The sequence below is a fragment of the Callorhinus ursinus genome, unplaced genomic scaffold (genome assembly GCF_003265705.2).
Source record: "Callorhinus ursinus isolate GAN/ISIS: 27379988/994484 unplaced genomic scaffold, GSC_fseal_2.0 scaffold76, whole genome shotgun sequence".
NCBI lineage: Eukaryota > Metazoa > Chordata > Mammalia > Carnivora > Otariidae > Callorhinus > Callorhinus ursinus.
Genome location: NW_027397138.1, coordinates 1,398,609 through 1,411,944, shown reverse-complemented (window position 1 = coordinate 1,411,944; position 13,336 = coordinate 1,398,609). Strand labels below are relative to the sequence as shown.

Genomic DNA, 13,336 nt, shown 5'->3' with positions numbered 1-13,336 from the left:
GGGGGGGGGGGGGGGGGGGGGGGGGGGGGGTGGCGGCTGGGGCAGGGCCCTGCGAGTGTGTAGCGCTGCTTCCCTAGCGTGGCCAGTGGTCTTACCAGTTTTTCTCCTCATCACCAGCTTTTTTCCCTAAGTGGCTTCTTCGTAATAAACTCTTCAAGAGTGTGACTAAGTCCCAGCACTTATTTAACCCACCCTCTGGAAATAGGCCTGGGGGGCTGGGAGTTAGACTTTCAAGGTCGCTGAGTGTTGAGGAAATCTCAGGATGACATTAGAACCCTTCCCTCTGAAGTCAAAAGTATTTAAAGCCCCACTCCTTCCTCTTCCCTCCTTCCTCAGCCTCTGGCACAAAGAGATGGCTGAGCTCCCAGGAAGCTGCTTCCAATTAGCCTGGGGCCTTTAGGACCATTTCTCTGCCTCTTTCTCAGAAGGAGGCCTCTTAAAAATGTGGCTAGATGAAAAGGTCCCCCTCTCTGGGGGGTTGGTGGGGATTCGGGGGTGGCGGTGAATGCCTCTCGCTCTTCCCCTTCCTAAGGTGCCTGACATCTAGGCCAGGGGAGAGCAGGACACTCTCAAACAGGAAAATGAAAAACACCTAAGAGCTTCCATATAAAACGATTCCAATCGCTCGGATGGAGTAGGGGCTTCCGCAGGAGTGTGACTTACAGAAAGGTGTGAGATCCACATCCCCACAATACCAAAGATCCAACGGCACCCAGCCTTTGTGGAAGGGCGATCCCAAGGCCGGTGCTGTGTCTTCCATGTTCCGCAGCCCTCACCCCTGAGAAGAGGGGCTGGCTTCACATGAGGGCCCTGAGAAGGGCCAGCGGTGCTCCTCTCCCTTTCACTTGCTCCAGCCTCTCTCCTCGTCCAGAGTGGTTTAATCCAAGTCATCCTCCCGAGCAGGTGTCTCAAATACAAGCCCAGCCCCACCCTGCGCCCTGGTGCTGGGGCTTCTGGGATCCGGCAGGACCCAGACCCAGCAGGGAAGCCAGGAGCGGGAAGGAATGACCTCTTAGTACTTTGGTGCAGAAATCTAGTCCTGCAGAGGAAGTGGGGCAGATGAATTGACAGACACATAGTCGGAGCTGGGCAGAGGAGGTGCCTTTTTAAGTATTCTTAAGATAAACCTCTCTTTCACCTGAGTTTCTGTGACTAGGTTTCTAATCCTAGCCACCAAGCAAAAGCAATTACCGTATCTATTGCCCAACCCAAGCTCTTGAGGGGTTAGGGGATCTCTTGATTCAAAATGAGACCATTATGATAGAACGAATCAAGACTTTGTGTTAGCCGGCCCCTGCTATATGCTTGTATAGAGAACAGGAATGAAATCCCGACTATGTGCCTGCCTGATATGTACACCTTACAGTATTACTCAGGGCCCACCAAACTCCATTATCTTATTGCTGTGGTTTCGTAGGTGAGCAAAGTCAGAGCAAAGTAACACAAAAGAGGCAGTGAAGCCCACCGATTAAGAGGATGAGCTTTAGAATAAAGACAGTTGTAGGCTTGACTCTCAACCCTACCCCCTTAAAGGTTTATGACTTTGCTTTAAAGTTCGTACAAAGTTCAGTTTCCTTGTCTATAAAATGGAAAATAATGTCCACCTTTCACAGGGAGTGGTGGGATAATGGTGCACCTGCATCAGGCCCCTGGATATGTGGTACGCCTTTCAGATGCTAAAAAGGAAAAGATCCTATGATTAAGTGCTGCCACCTCTTTTCCTCAAGACTTTACCCAGAATCCAAAGAACTAGTTTTGGAAATCTAACGTCACATCTGGAATCACATTTTCATGTAGTTTGAAGGCACTCGTACATGTCCCATCATGTATTAACCTTGATCCAGTCATTTGGTCTAGGTTTCATTGTCCTTAACTTGGAAGCACCCAGGACTTCCTAACTGTGGACAGTGGTGCTATTTAGAAACTTGAAAATGAATGTAGAGGCACTTTATAAATTGTAAAGGTGGAGTTTAATTACTTAATTTAGTAGACCTCATGCCCAGCATGGAGCCCAAACCGTGGCTTCAACTCAGGACTCTGAAATCCAAGACCCAAGCTGAGATCAAGAGTTGGACGCTTAACTGAGCCACCCAGATGCCCCAAGGAGACATTTAAAAAATAAGGTTTTAAATATTACTAAAGGCTTTTAAAAAACACTAGGTGAAGTATTCAAAATTTTGTGTAAATGGATCAACTGGAAAAAATACAGAGCATGCATGTGGAGTCAAGACCTGGGCCCCATGTCTAGCTTTACTCCTGACTCAGGTACCATATGATCTGTGTCCCAGCTTCCACTGGGAAATGCTGGAGTAGTGAATGAGCTCTTAGAGAAAAGTGTTTAAAAAAATAGCCACTGATAAAAGCATGTTATTTTTGCTTGAAGTTTTATTTTTAAACTTATCAAGCTCAGTATCTGTTACAACTGATGGATCCTATGACTGAGTCTCTGTAAATGATTCAATTTCTGGTCCTGATTTTTCTACCAAAGTGACACCCTCCAATCACAGTCCAAGCTTAGGAAAACTTCATTTCCCAGCTGCAGAGAGATACTCCCACTTCCCACATACATATCCTCCAAGATAACAAACAAAATCCTATTTCCAAAGGTTTTATTTCATGTATTATTTGATGTTAAACTTTCCTAGGCTCTGCATCTAACCTATGTCAGTGTGCAAACTCTATCTCATTCAAAAGAGACATGGCAGCTGAGTATCCAGAACACAGGGTAAGTGTCACATGCTTCCTAGGCATGCTTAAGGAGTTTTGGGCCAAGAGAAAAAGAAAGGAGCGCTTGCAGAAGTGAAGGATACCCCATGCGTCCTCAGACACACACTCAGGGAGCAGACAGGTTGATGACACTCTTCCATACCAACATATGAGCCAAAATAGAATGCCTTTCATCTTCCATCACACTCTTAAAAACACAGTGACGATATCACACATTAACTGACCTTAAATTAATGTCAAAGAAATGAGAAGTTAATGTACAAAGAAATACAATTCACAAAAGAAAATATGCAATGTTTTATAAGCTGCATACATTTCAACAAAAAAGTTGGGGACACAGATTTAGTTATTTCGATTTTTGAAAGTATTTATTACAAGATTCCCTTTCCCATATTAAAATGAAAATGTATGTCTGGAAATATTCAGAGAGCGGAAACTAGTTAAACCAATTCCCAAGTCCTCATCAAATAAGGTATCAATAAAGGAGAGGTTATTTCAGAACTTAAAATTAGGGAAGCCTATACACAATTTAGATGGGGAAAGAGAAACAGAAAAAAACAAAGTGAGAATGATCGTTTACATTTTACAGTCTTTAATTAAGCACATAAAACTGTACTATTTAATATATTTCTCCATGAACTTTTTGTGAAATTCAGATCGCAGCGTATCATTTACAAATCTTTTATCTTTCTTCTGATCATCTACACCTTTTGCACAGTTCTTGAAAACAACATCATCATCCCACCTAAGGGAAAAAAGAAAACAGAACGCTCATATGTCTGTATCAGGAGACAAGAACAAGTGAATTGCAAAGCTTAGTCATCACACAGAAAGATGCTCAGTATGTGTAGCATCTGATACAGCAATTACACCCAAAAGAATCAAGTAATTCTTAATAGGTTGTAATCTTGCTTTATTACAGCAGGAAGGGCAATTCCTATTTAAAACATACATTCTTATTACTTCTCCTATATAAGGAACTTTGAGGTAAAAAGTAGGAATTCATAGGCTTAATTACATAAATATTTAATGTTTTCAGGTCTAAAACAAAGAGGCAGCACCCTGATTAGCATAGATACTTCTAGATGATAATAACTGACCAGTTTACCCTAGTTTAGATTCCATGCTTTTAAGGGTTTTATACTCTCTCATCAGTTACCACTTAGCAATCATCCACTGTAGTATTTGCATTTTATGGCAACAAAGGAGAAGAAACTACTGGGGTATAACCATTAAGGTTCACAGACTGGTCCAGATCTACATTTCAGTCTGGGGGAAAGAATGTGCTGGGTGACCCCTTATAGGAGGGACAGAGCAAAAGGAAGCGTAGCTTTCTTCTTTATGATCTATCTGGCTGTGTATCTTTACTACGTTAGTCACAAGTACAACTATATGTGGAGTCCTCGGCCTCCTTCTAGGGAGTCTCTGAAGGTGAAGGGTGATCTTGGGGACTCTTCACACATACATCTAAAATGTTAAGCTTTGGGGGCGCCTGGGTGGCTCAGATGGTTAAGCGTCTGCCTTCGGCTCGGGTCCTGATGGGATCGAGCCCCCATCGGGCTCCCTGCTCGGCGGGGAGCCTGCTTCTCCCTTTGCTTCTGTCTCTCATGAATAAATAAATAAAATCTTAAAAAAAAAATAAATAAATAAATAAAATGTTAAGCTTTGGGGAGCCAATGGCTCAATGCACTGCTCCATCCCTAGTGCTTAGAATAGTATCTGGTACACAGCTGGTTATCATAAATATCCACTAAAAGTAAGTACATTTTCTTTCATTCTCCTTCTTCCGTTATTCCCATAACTGATGGAGAAGGGTATCAGTGAAAAGGGGCCTTTAACATAATATAGTTTGGTATAAAACGCACAATCTGCAATATATATCCAACTTGTTAGTGTAAAGTACCTTCTTTTAACTTTGAAGTTGGCCTGGGGCTGGGATGGGCCAGTGAGATTAAGGAGAGGGTTTCCACTCAAAATGTTTTCCATACGTATCCTTTCTTCTTCAGCTTTCTGTTCTTGTTCCTGTCAATGACAAAGGAGGACTCATTTACTTACATTAATTCTGGGGTCAGTCTTCTTACATAACTCCTATTTAAAAGACCGTGAGGATTTTATGAGGGAGAAGGAATGAGCGTCAAGGTAGGTGTTTTTTTTTTTAAGATATACCAGAAAAGTCTCACTTATCAAAATAATTTGGCCTTTTTATTATAAATATTTCATGCTTGTCATCATACATTCATTAGTCTGACTCAAAAATTCTATGAATGCATATTTAAATCTATTTTCTTTCTTGAAGTACATATAAAATTGCTATTTTAAGAGTACATCAATAAATATATTCTAGTAATCTGAGAATATATTAAACATCAAAGAGACACATTTAGCAAAGCTATTACCTTGATTTTTAAAAATGGGCTATACAGAACTATGATTAAAAATAATTTTATTTTGAACTATTAACAATGTAAATTTGTACCTCAAGGATTAGTGACAAGTTATTATTAGCCAAGAAGTAGGTCCTAAAATAAACTATCATGTAACATATTATATTCAGCTAACATGTGTTTCTACTAATCTACCCCGGCTTTATTCATTTTGTTATGCTTTACTGTTACTAACTTTCCATTTTTACACTGCTCGTCTACAAGCTTGTCTTTCTTCACTTTTAATTAGTATTAACCTCTTTAAACTCAAATCACCCTTAGTTTCATTCTTAGAATTAGAAATATAAAATGCCTGGAATTCTTAGCCATTAACTGCTAGATCTACCTGTTCATTATATCTTAAAACAAAAACAAAAGGGCGCCCGAGTGGCTCAGTCGTTAAGCATCTGCCTTTGGCTCAGGTCATGATCCCAGGTTCCTGGAATCGAGTCCCACATTGGGCTCCCTGCTCCGCAGGAAGCCTGCTTCTCCCTCTCCCACTCCCCCTGCTTGTGTTCCTGCTCTCGCTATCTCTCTCTGTCAAATAAGTAAAATCTTTAAAAAAAAAAAAACCAAAAAAAACCAAAAACAAAAAATAAATCCCACTTTTGTTGTATTTTAGGAAGGACAAAAACTGATGACTTACTGGATCAAGGAAAAAGAGACTTTCAACTTTAAATGAACCTAATAGGGGTGCCTGGGTGGCTCAGTCAGTTAAGCAGCCAACTCTTGATTTTGGCTCAGGTCACGATCTCAGGGTTGTGAGATCAAGCCCCACATCAGGCTTCCCCCTCAGCATGGAGTTTGCTTGGGATTCTCCCCTTCTCCCTCTGCCATTCCCTCAATCCCACTCATACGCTCTTCCTCTAATAAATAAATCTTCAAATAAATAAATAAAATGAACCTAATAAAGTTTTAGATCACTTAGAAAAATAACCTAATTTTCCAGAGTTAATGATATTTCATTTTAATATCCCAAAGGGAATAACAGATTTCATTTTTAAGAGGCCAAATAACTGGGAAGTAAGAAGATGCAATGCTCAGGGAAATTCCTTCAGGTCACTGCTCAGACCTTAAGCAAACAAAATCAGGAACATCCATTATAGATTAAGAATAGATAGCTCTCTAAAAACTATGTATTTTTAGCAATTTATATTGATGTTGAAAGTGAAAAGACATTTCTCTGAGATGCTAGAAAAATAAAAACTCAAATATACAATGTATCCAACATATAATAATAACGTATGTGATATAATAAAGTTCTGGCCATTTTATATTTGCAGTATTATTTCCTTTAGAGTCCTGGCTGCCTGCCATGCACAGCACTGGAGAAAAAAGGTGCCAACTCTTTCCATATTCAAGTACCAGGCATTGGGGCGCCTGGGTGGCTCAGTTGGTTAAGTGACTGCCTTCAGCTCAGGTCATGATCCCAGGGTCCTGGGATCGAGCCCCACATCGGGCTCCCTGCTCCACGGGAAGCCTGCTTCTCCCTCTCCCACTCCCCCTGCTTGTGTTCCCTCTCTCGCTGTCTCTGTCAATTAAATAAATAAGATCTTTAATAAGAATAAAAGTACCAGGCACATTATGGTTCACAAACATAGGCTAATAATCAGCCTGCAGATCAAATCCAAACCACCCCATTTTTGTTAATAAAATTTTACTGGAACGGATAGTCACACTCACTCATTTCTGTATTGTCTACAGCTGCTTCTGTGCTACAGTGAGCAGAGCCGACAAGCCGCACAAGAGACATCATGCTCTGTAAGCCTGAAATATCCCGAGATATTTACCATCTGGCCCTTTACAGAAAGCTCCCTAGCCCCTGACATAGGCTGACTGGTTGGAAAATATTTTGGGACACTTCAAAAATTAGCCACTAGAAAACCAGATGGGCAACAAGAACAAAAGTAAAACTATCCTTCAGCCCCTAGAAACACCAATACATTTTTGTACAAAGAGAGTAGAGGAATCTTAAAAAATTCCACAACCTTCTGTCTAAAATGCTTATCTTCCTAAGGGTCAACCAAATACACTTGATCTGCTTGTCCCTTTATGAATCCACAGCTATTAGGCAAAACAAAAGAATCGGGAATAGAACAACTGCCCTCTAGTGGTGTGCAAGTGAAATTAGGAAAGTTCTTACAATTGATTTTTAAAAATTAGATAGGAACAATTAGGAACTATTATGGGAATTATGCTATCCTATGCCAAACTTTGATGGGAATTATATTTAAAATATTTTTCTTCCAATTTGAGTTCCAGCAATCTTCTACTTCCCAAGACTTCTAACATGAACCCATGTCAGTCTTTTTCCACTCTTTAAATAGAACCATTCTTGGTTCAAATGAAAACTTACACAGAAGCTCATAAAAAAAAGCCGAGCTGTTCTGTTTGAAAGTGGACACAGATATCTCCATCTGAATGTCTCATAATGTGTTAAATTCAACATGTTCCAAACAGAGCTCATCATCTCTTCTCTCTTCATCTAAACATGCGGATCCTTCTGCCATCCCCCCATTAGGGAATGTCAGCAACATCTACCTGGGAATTGGGGGTCATCTTTGCTGCCACATCTCATCAGTCACTTTATCTGGTCAGTTTTACCTCCTTGACAGCTCCATCAGCATCTACTTACTTCTCTCAATTCCAATTCCTATTATGCAGAATTATCTTAATTGCATGTGAGGATTACTGAAACAGCCTTCTCAAACAGTTTTCCCAATCCAACCTCCGTACTTCTGCCAGAGTAATCTTTCTAAAAGGCATATCCAAGTAGATGACTATTAAATTTATTATTCATATTTTTCTGTATTACTGAAATATTTCATAATAAAAGAACCCAAAAAATAAAATGCATATCCAATCTTATCATACTCCTCCTGAAATCAACTAGCTCTTTATGGCCTTCAAGACAGAGTCCAGACTCCTTTAGCACTGGTTTATGAATCTCTACTGTTCTGACCTACTCTTGCTCATCCAAAGTTTAAAGGTATGTACTATTGATCCTATGTAATCCCTGGAACTCTTTTTGAGATAGACATTCTTTTCTTCCATTGCATAAACGGAGAGACTGGTTAGGTAAATTGCCCTAGGCTATATAAAATCTACTGACAGACTGCACAACAAATGCCTGGAAAGAAGGTTGGAAGCAGAAGACAAAGACATAAAGATGGTCTCATTATATCCTTGGGTTCTTTGTAGACCATGATTATATCATATTCATCCTTAATTCTTCTGACACTTAATGGACAAGGATTAAATGTCTGTTGAACAAATGAACGAACAAGTGAATGAAAAACACACTGATAAGCATTATGAAGCATGCCTGAACTATTTGGAAAGAATTTCTAACATAACCAGGAAAATCTGGATGTTGCAAAAATAATCAGACTTGTAGATCTACAGGTGCTGTAATATCCAGATATGGCAAGGACAATTTCTAATATAAGATGTACTACTTAAATTAAAAAAATATTCCTAGTTTAGAATAGATGGTAAGATGCAAATATTTAATATTTTGATTTTACCTTCCTGGCCTGCTCTTCAGCTCTTTCTTTTTTAATTTTTTCTAGTTCTGCAAGAAGAGCTGCAGTATCATCATCATCACTCTCCTCTTCAAAATCTTCATCTTCATCTTCTTCCTAAAAAAGAATGATGATAGCCCAGGAGAAAATGCATTTTATTCATTATTTTTCCCATAAAAATTACACTTACCATATCTTTGGGGCAGGATTAATTTTCCCACTGGGAAAGATAAATGCACCTAAATATGATTAAAGTCAACCATCAACCAAAACATAAAATGAAACCCCACAAACAAGCTTACAGAATTCTTACTAAAATGTCCCTGACATGCTTGAGAGATTGTAACAGCAAAAAGTATAACAAAGTATTCTTCAAATTTACATAGTCAAAAGGGGATTTCATATGAAAATATTTCTACAATCAGACAAGGAACACTTTACACTGATACACACAGTACATACATATACAGTGTATCACCCTAAGAGTCAAATAATTTCATTAGCTCAAGACAACTTTTAATCAAGGAAGTAAGGATAATCAAAAGTACAAAAAAAGGGTGCTACATTCTCAGAAAAATTTCAAACAATTATTAAATACCATTTAAAATTGGGCTCCCTTTAATTACTGGGTTAATTATTTAATTCAATCTGTCAACTCTGGAATTAATTGCTGATATATATACTTAGAGGCAACTGATGAAAGGCCAGTCATGTTTTCCCACTGAATGTACAAAACTGCAAGTTAATTATAGACCGTAGGGCCCCACTAAATTTTAATGTTAACTGAAGCACTAATCCTAAAAGAACTTCCCCTTAAAACACTTCCCCCTTCCTAGCAGAAGGAGCCATTAAGTTGAGCTGCACACCTAGAGGGGGCATGTTTGGTATCTAATGTGGAAAGGCCTCTGAATTCAGCTCTTGGGGGTGCTATTACTGATAGAGACCCTAGAATGAAGAATGCCCTCTGGAGGTATAGAACATGGTCAACCTCCAGGGTTTAGTATGGAGAATTATTTTTTTTGGAAGCTCATATTTTAATAGATCACCTTCTTATTTGGTTCTCCAGAGATCAAACTTGCTCTTACAGTTTAATTACTTTTGTGATTAATAATACTTTTGCTTTGGGGCGCCCGGGTGGCTCAGTCGTTGGGCGTCTGCCTTCGGCTCAGGTCATGATCCCAAAGTCCTGGGATCGAGCCCCGCATCGGGCTCCCTGCTCAGGGCGAAGCCTGCTTCTCCCTCTCCCACTCCCCCCGCTTGCGTACCCTCTCTCGCTGTGTCTCTCTCTGTCAAATAAATAAATAAAATCTTTAAACAAAATAATAATAATACTTTTTCTTTAAAAATCAACCATAAAGCTTAGCATTGAAGTCAGGACTACATTTGAATAACAGTAAGTAACAATAAACATAGGCTACTTCTTAAAGCCAAAAAATAAAACAAGCATTTCGGAAAACGTAATACATGAATTACTATGTGGAGATCAACAGAGGAAATAAAACATACATCTGTTAGAGGATCATCTGCATCAAGGTTGGCAGCAGGAATCTGGTCTAACCGAGGCTTCTTTGACACTGACGAGGAGGTTGTATGTTCTGGGGAAAACAAACATAATTTAGCTTACTAAAATAAACACTGTGTTTCTTGTAACATTTAAGGACCTGTGGGCACAAAAAGCTTAGATTATAACCATCAAGATAGCACAGACAGGAACCAAATGTCTGGCATGTGCCCTTGGTCAACATTTGTTGAATGAATTAATGAAAGCATTGATTTTAATATGGGAACTGTAGTCTGAGGAAATTTAGGGAAGAGTTTATATATACTGAACATATAAAAAAAGATATTATAACTTATGCCCCTCAATGCCTTCCAAAAGCCAGTGACAAAAACTGGAGACCCTCACAGACAGAAAACGCAGGGCCTCAAGAAGTCTGGTTGCTGTACACAGTCAAAACCTTTAGGGGTGCCTGGGTGGCTCAGTTGGTTGAGCGTCCACTGTTGATTTCGGCTCCGGTCATGATCTCGGGGTCCTGGGATCAAGGCCCGCAAAGCAGCTCTGGGCTTGGTGTGGAGTCTGCTTGAGATTCTCCCGCTGCTCTCTGGCCCTCCCACCCTGCTCATGGGCGCCATGTGCGCTCATGCTCTCACTAAAATAAATAAATAAGTCTTAAAAACAAAACCAAAAAAAACACCTTTATGTAAACTGAAACAAGAGCTGCCAGATATCCCAAGATCATCCTGTTCCTTCTACTACAGCAGCAGAGATGGAACTGGAATCAACCTTGTTATCACCTCTAATCTAATCACTTAAGAAAGTGTTACCAATATCTTAAAGCAAACAATAAATTGTTTATACCAACATTTTAAAGCAAACAAAAATATTAACCAGTTCCAATTAGCACATGAAAGAGAAACTGTTGTCAACATAATTTCATGAGACAAATGTCTGGGGGCAGTGTTGGTACCTCGTGTTGGACGATCTCTATTTTTTTCTCTTGCAGCAGCTCGCTCTCTCTCTTCCAGCTCTCTCCTGAAGTCACGGTTGCGAACCTCTTCAGGGGCATCCTGAGTAGTTTGTCTAAAGTAGAAACAAATAGGCAAAAATGTTACTAAGAAAACACATGGCTATAGCAATGGAAGACAATTCACAAAAAGCAACTCTGTCCTTTAGTCCCTCAAGGTTCATGGAACTAAACGAGATCATTCCCCTAATCTGAAGGTTATTAACAGGCATTCTTGTAATGTTTCCAATATTTCAGAGAGCCCAAACTGAATCACATATTTTCCCATAGGGCTGCAGATTAATTAAAACGTCTTTACTTTTTGTTAGTACGTCAACTCAGGGCTCCTTACTATGACACTTTTAATCTCATCTTGATTAGTGCTGATAGTGCACAGGCCTTCTGAGGTCATTGTTATTGTGCCATATACATATGGAAATTCTCAGTTAACAGGAATTTCTGCATAAGTAATATATGATAGCGTTTTATAAAGAACACAATTTTAATGTCAAACACTCTACTGCATTCTACTCCTATGAAAACAGAAACTTCAGTGATATACCCCAAACATGCTACAATCTCACGAGCATGCCATTTAACAGATTTCTTAGTCTTATCTTCTGAACAAGAAAGTAAAAAGTCTTCATTACCTATATTTTATCTTTGTATGAGAAGGTAGGTCTCTACTTGAATACTGCTTTGAGAGTTGGCTCAAATCACCTTCTCCTTTTCCTCTCCCACCTCTCGCAGGTTCAAAAGTTGGCCTAGCTGCTGTTGTCATCTTTTATGCTTTAAAGAAAAACTGTATCAAGTTATTTCCAATATGACAAACCCTCATTTCATACAGTATTAATAAATATTCATCCTTGTGAAATAATTTCCAAAACTCATTCTCCAAAATTACTTAAATAATCTCAAACAAAAGTTCTAAAGAAAACAAATAATGAAGCCCAAGGTATTTAAGGAATAGAGCTTCTTAGGCAGCTCTTATTTAGTGCAAAAAATTCTCTCATGAAGATCTGAGTTTGTGTTCCTGTTCTCCTTCTGTCTCTGTGGCCCCAGGCAAGTCATCCAGTTTAAGTTTCTGTGGAATGGGCAATGTCCCTCACAGGATTATTATGAGAATTGAAATGTCAAAGCCCTGTAAAATTCAGTACTGCCATGATTGAGTTTTCAAAATTCTGAATTTAACCCTACTCCACCAGACGCATTAAGGTTTGCATTTTATCTAAATTTCATACAATAGAAAATAGGCTAGTAACTACAAAAACAAAAGTTGTTTTAAAATCACTGACAAATACTGAGTGTCCTGGAGAAAAGTGTGCTAAACTTTAAGACAGTTACATGTGCAAAATTCTCCAACAACCTTTTGTCGGTCCAATTTTCTTTTATAGCAATCATTATAATATAAATCAGATCTTTTGTAGGTTACCATGCTCAAGACAGGAAACTCACCCCCAAAGGATTCTGATAAGCAAAACTCAGGGACCCATTCCTTATGTTACTTTTGGTTTGGGGCTGCCAAGAGTAGTGCCTAATAGATGTGGCGACTGAAGTCCCGTTAAGCGTCCGAAAAGCAAGAGCGCGGGGAAGCTGGGGGAACTGGTGTACTTCTCCAGATTTTTAAAAAAGGGAAAACGGGTCCATGCAGGGGGAGAAACTGGGTTTCCTGCCGCTGGGGGCGCCGCCGCCTCCCACACACTCCCGGATTTTTATCACTCCCGCCTCCCGGGGGCTCGCCTTCGGGCTGTTACCAGAAACTCGCTGACTCTTCACCCAAAGGCCCGACGCGCAGGGGGATCTGGGGGATGGAGGGGTGTGGACCCTGTTTAACGCCGCCTGCAAAGCTACCTTCACGCTCCGCGCTTCGCGGCCGGCCGGGGACTCGCTGGGCTCTACCACCTCCCGCCGCTCCGGGGCCTCCACCGCCCGCGCCCGGTTCTCTATCGTCGACTCCGACCCCAAACCGCCCTTCCCCGCCCCACTCGGACAAGAGAGACAATCTGCTACCCTCCTGCCGCTCACGTCGGCCGAGGTTTAAGGCGACAGCCTCCGGAAATCACACAGACACCATTACGACTCCTACCTCCCAGAAACCTCTGCGCCCAGGGCCAGAGCCCAAGACCCGGAAGCAAACCCCTAGCTCTTTCGCCGCACT

At 40.4% G+C, this 13,336-nt stretch overlaps 1 protein-coding gene across 5 annotated transcripts; it reads right to left on the bottom strand.

The window, feature by feature from the left end:
* Window positions 1–3,068: 3,068 nt before the first annotated feature.
* On the bottom strand, window positions 3,069–13,316 carry CWC15 (CWC15 spliceosome associated protein homolog). Of its 5 annotated transcripts, none has more exons than XM_025893786.2 (7): window positions 13,265–13,316; window positions 11,829–11,967; window positions 11,143–11,255; window positions 10,181–10,269; window positions 8,678–8,791; window positions 4,631–4,749; window positions 3,069–3,472 (listed from the first exon to the last, which is right to left on the bottom strand). In XM_025893786.2, exons 2-7 carry the CDS (start codon window positions 11,957–11,959, stop codon window positions 3,343–3,345), a joined length of 696 nt encoding a protein of 231 aa, XP_025749571.1. In that variant the 5' UTR covers window positions 11,960–11,967; window positions 13,265–13,316; the 3' UTR covers window positions 3,069–3,342. The 5 variants fall into 5 exon arrangements, with proteins under 5 accessions (XP_025749571.1, XP_025749572.1, XP_025749570.1 ...); XM_025893787.2 differs by having other exon boundaries at window positions 13,189–13,307; XM_025893785.2 differs by having other exon boundaries at window positions 11,829–11,980; window positions 13,030–13,296.
* Window positions 13,317–13,336: the final 20 nt, after the last annotated feature.

Coding starts and splice junctions, on each gene's coding strand:
- CWC15 (XM_025893786.2), bottom strand. CDS start 11,959: ATGACAACAGCAGCTAGGCCAACTTTTGAACCTGCGAGAGGTGGGAGA. Junction 11,256..11,828: donor CATACAAAGATAAAATATAG/GTAATGAAGACT, acceptor TTTCTACTTTAG/ACAAACTACTCAGGATGCCC. Junction 8,792..10,180: donor CAGATGATCCTCTAACAGAT/GTATGTTTTATT, acceptor ATTCTTTTTTAG/GAAGAAGATGAAGATGAAGA.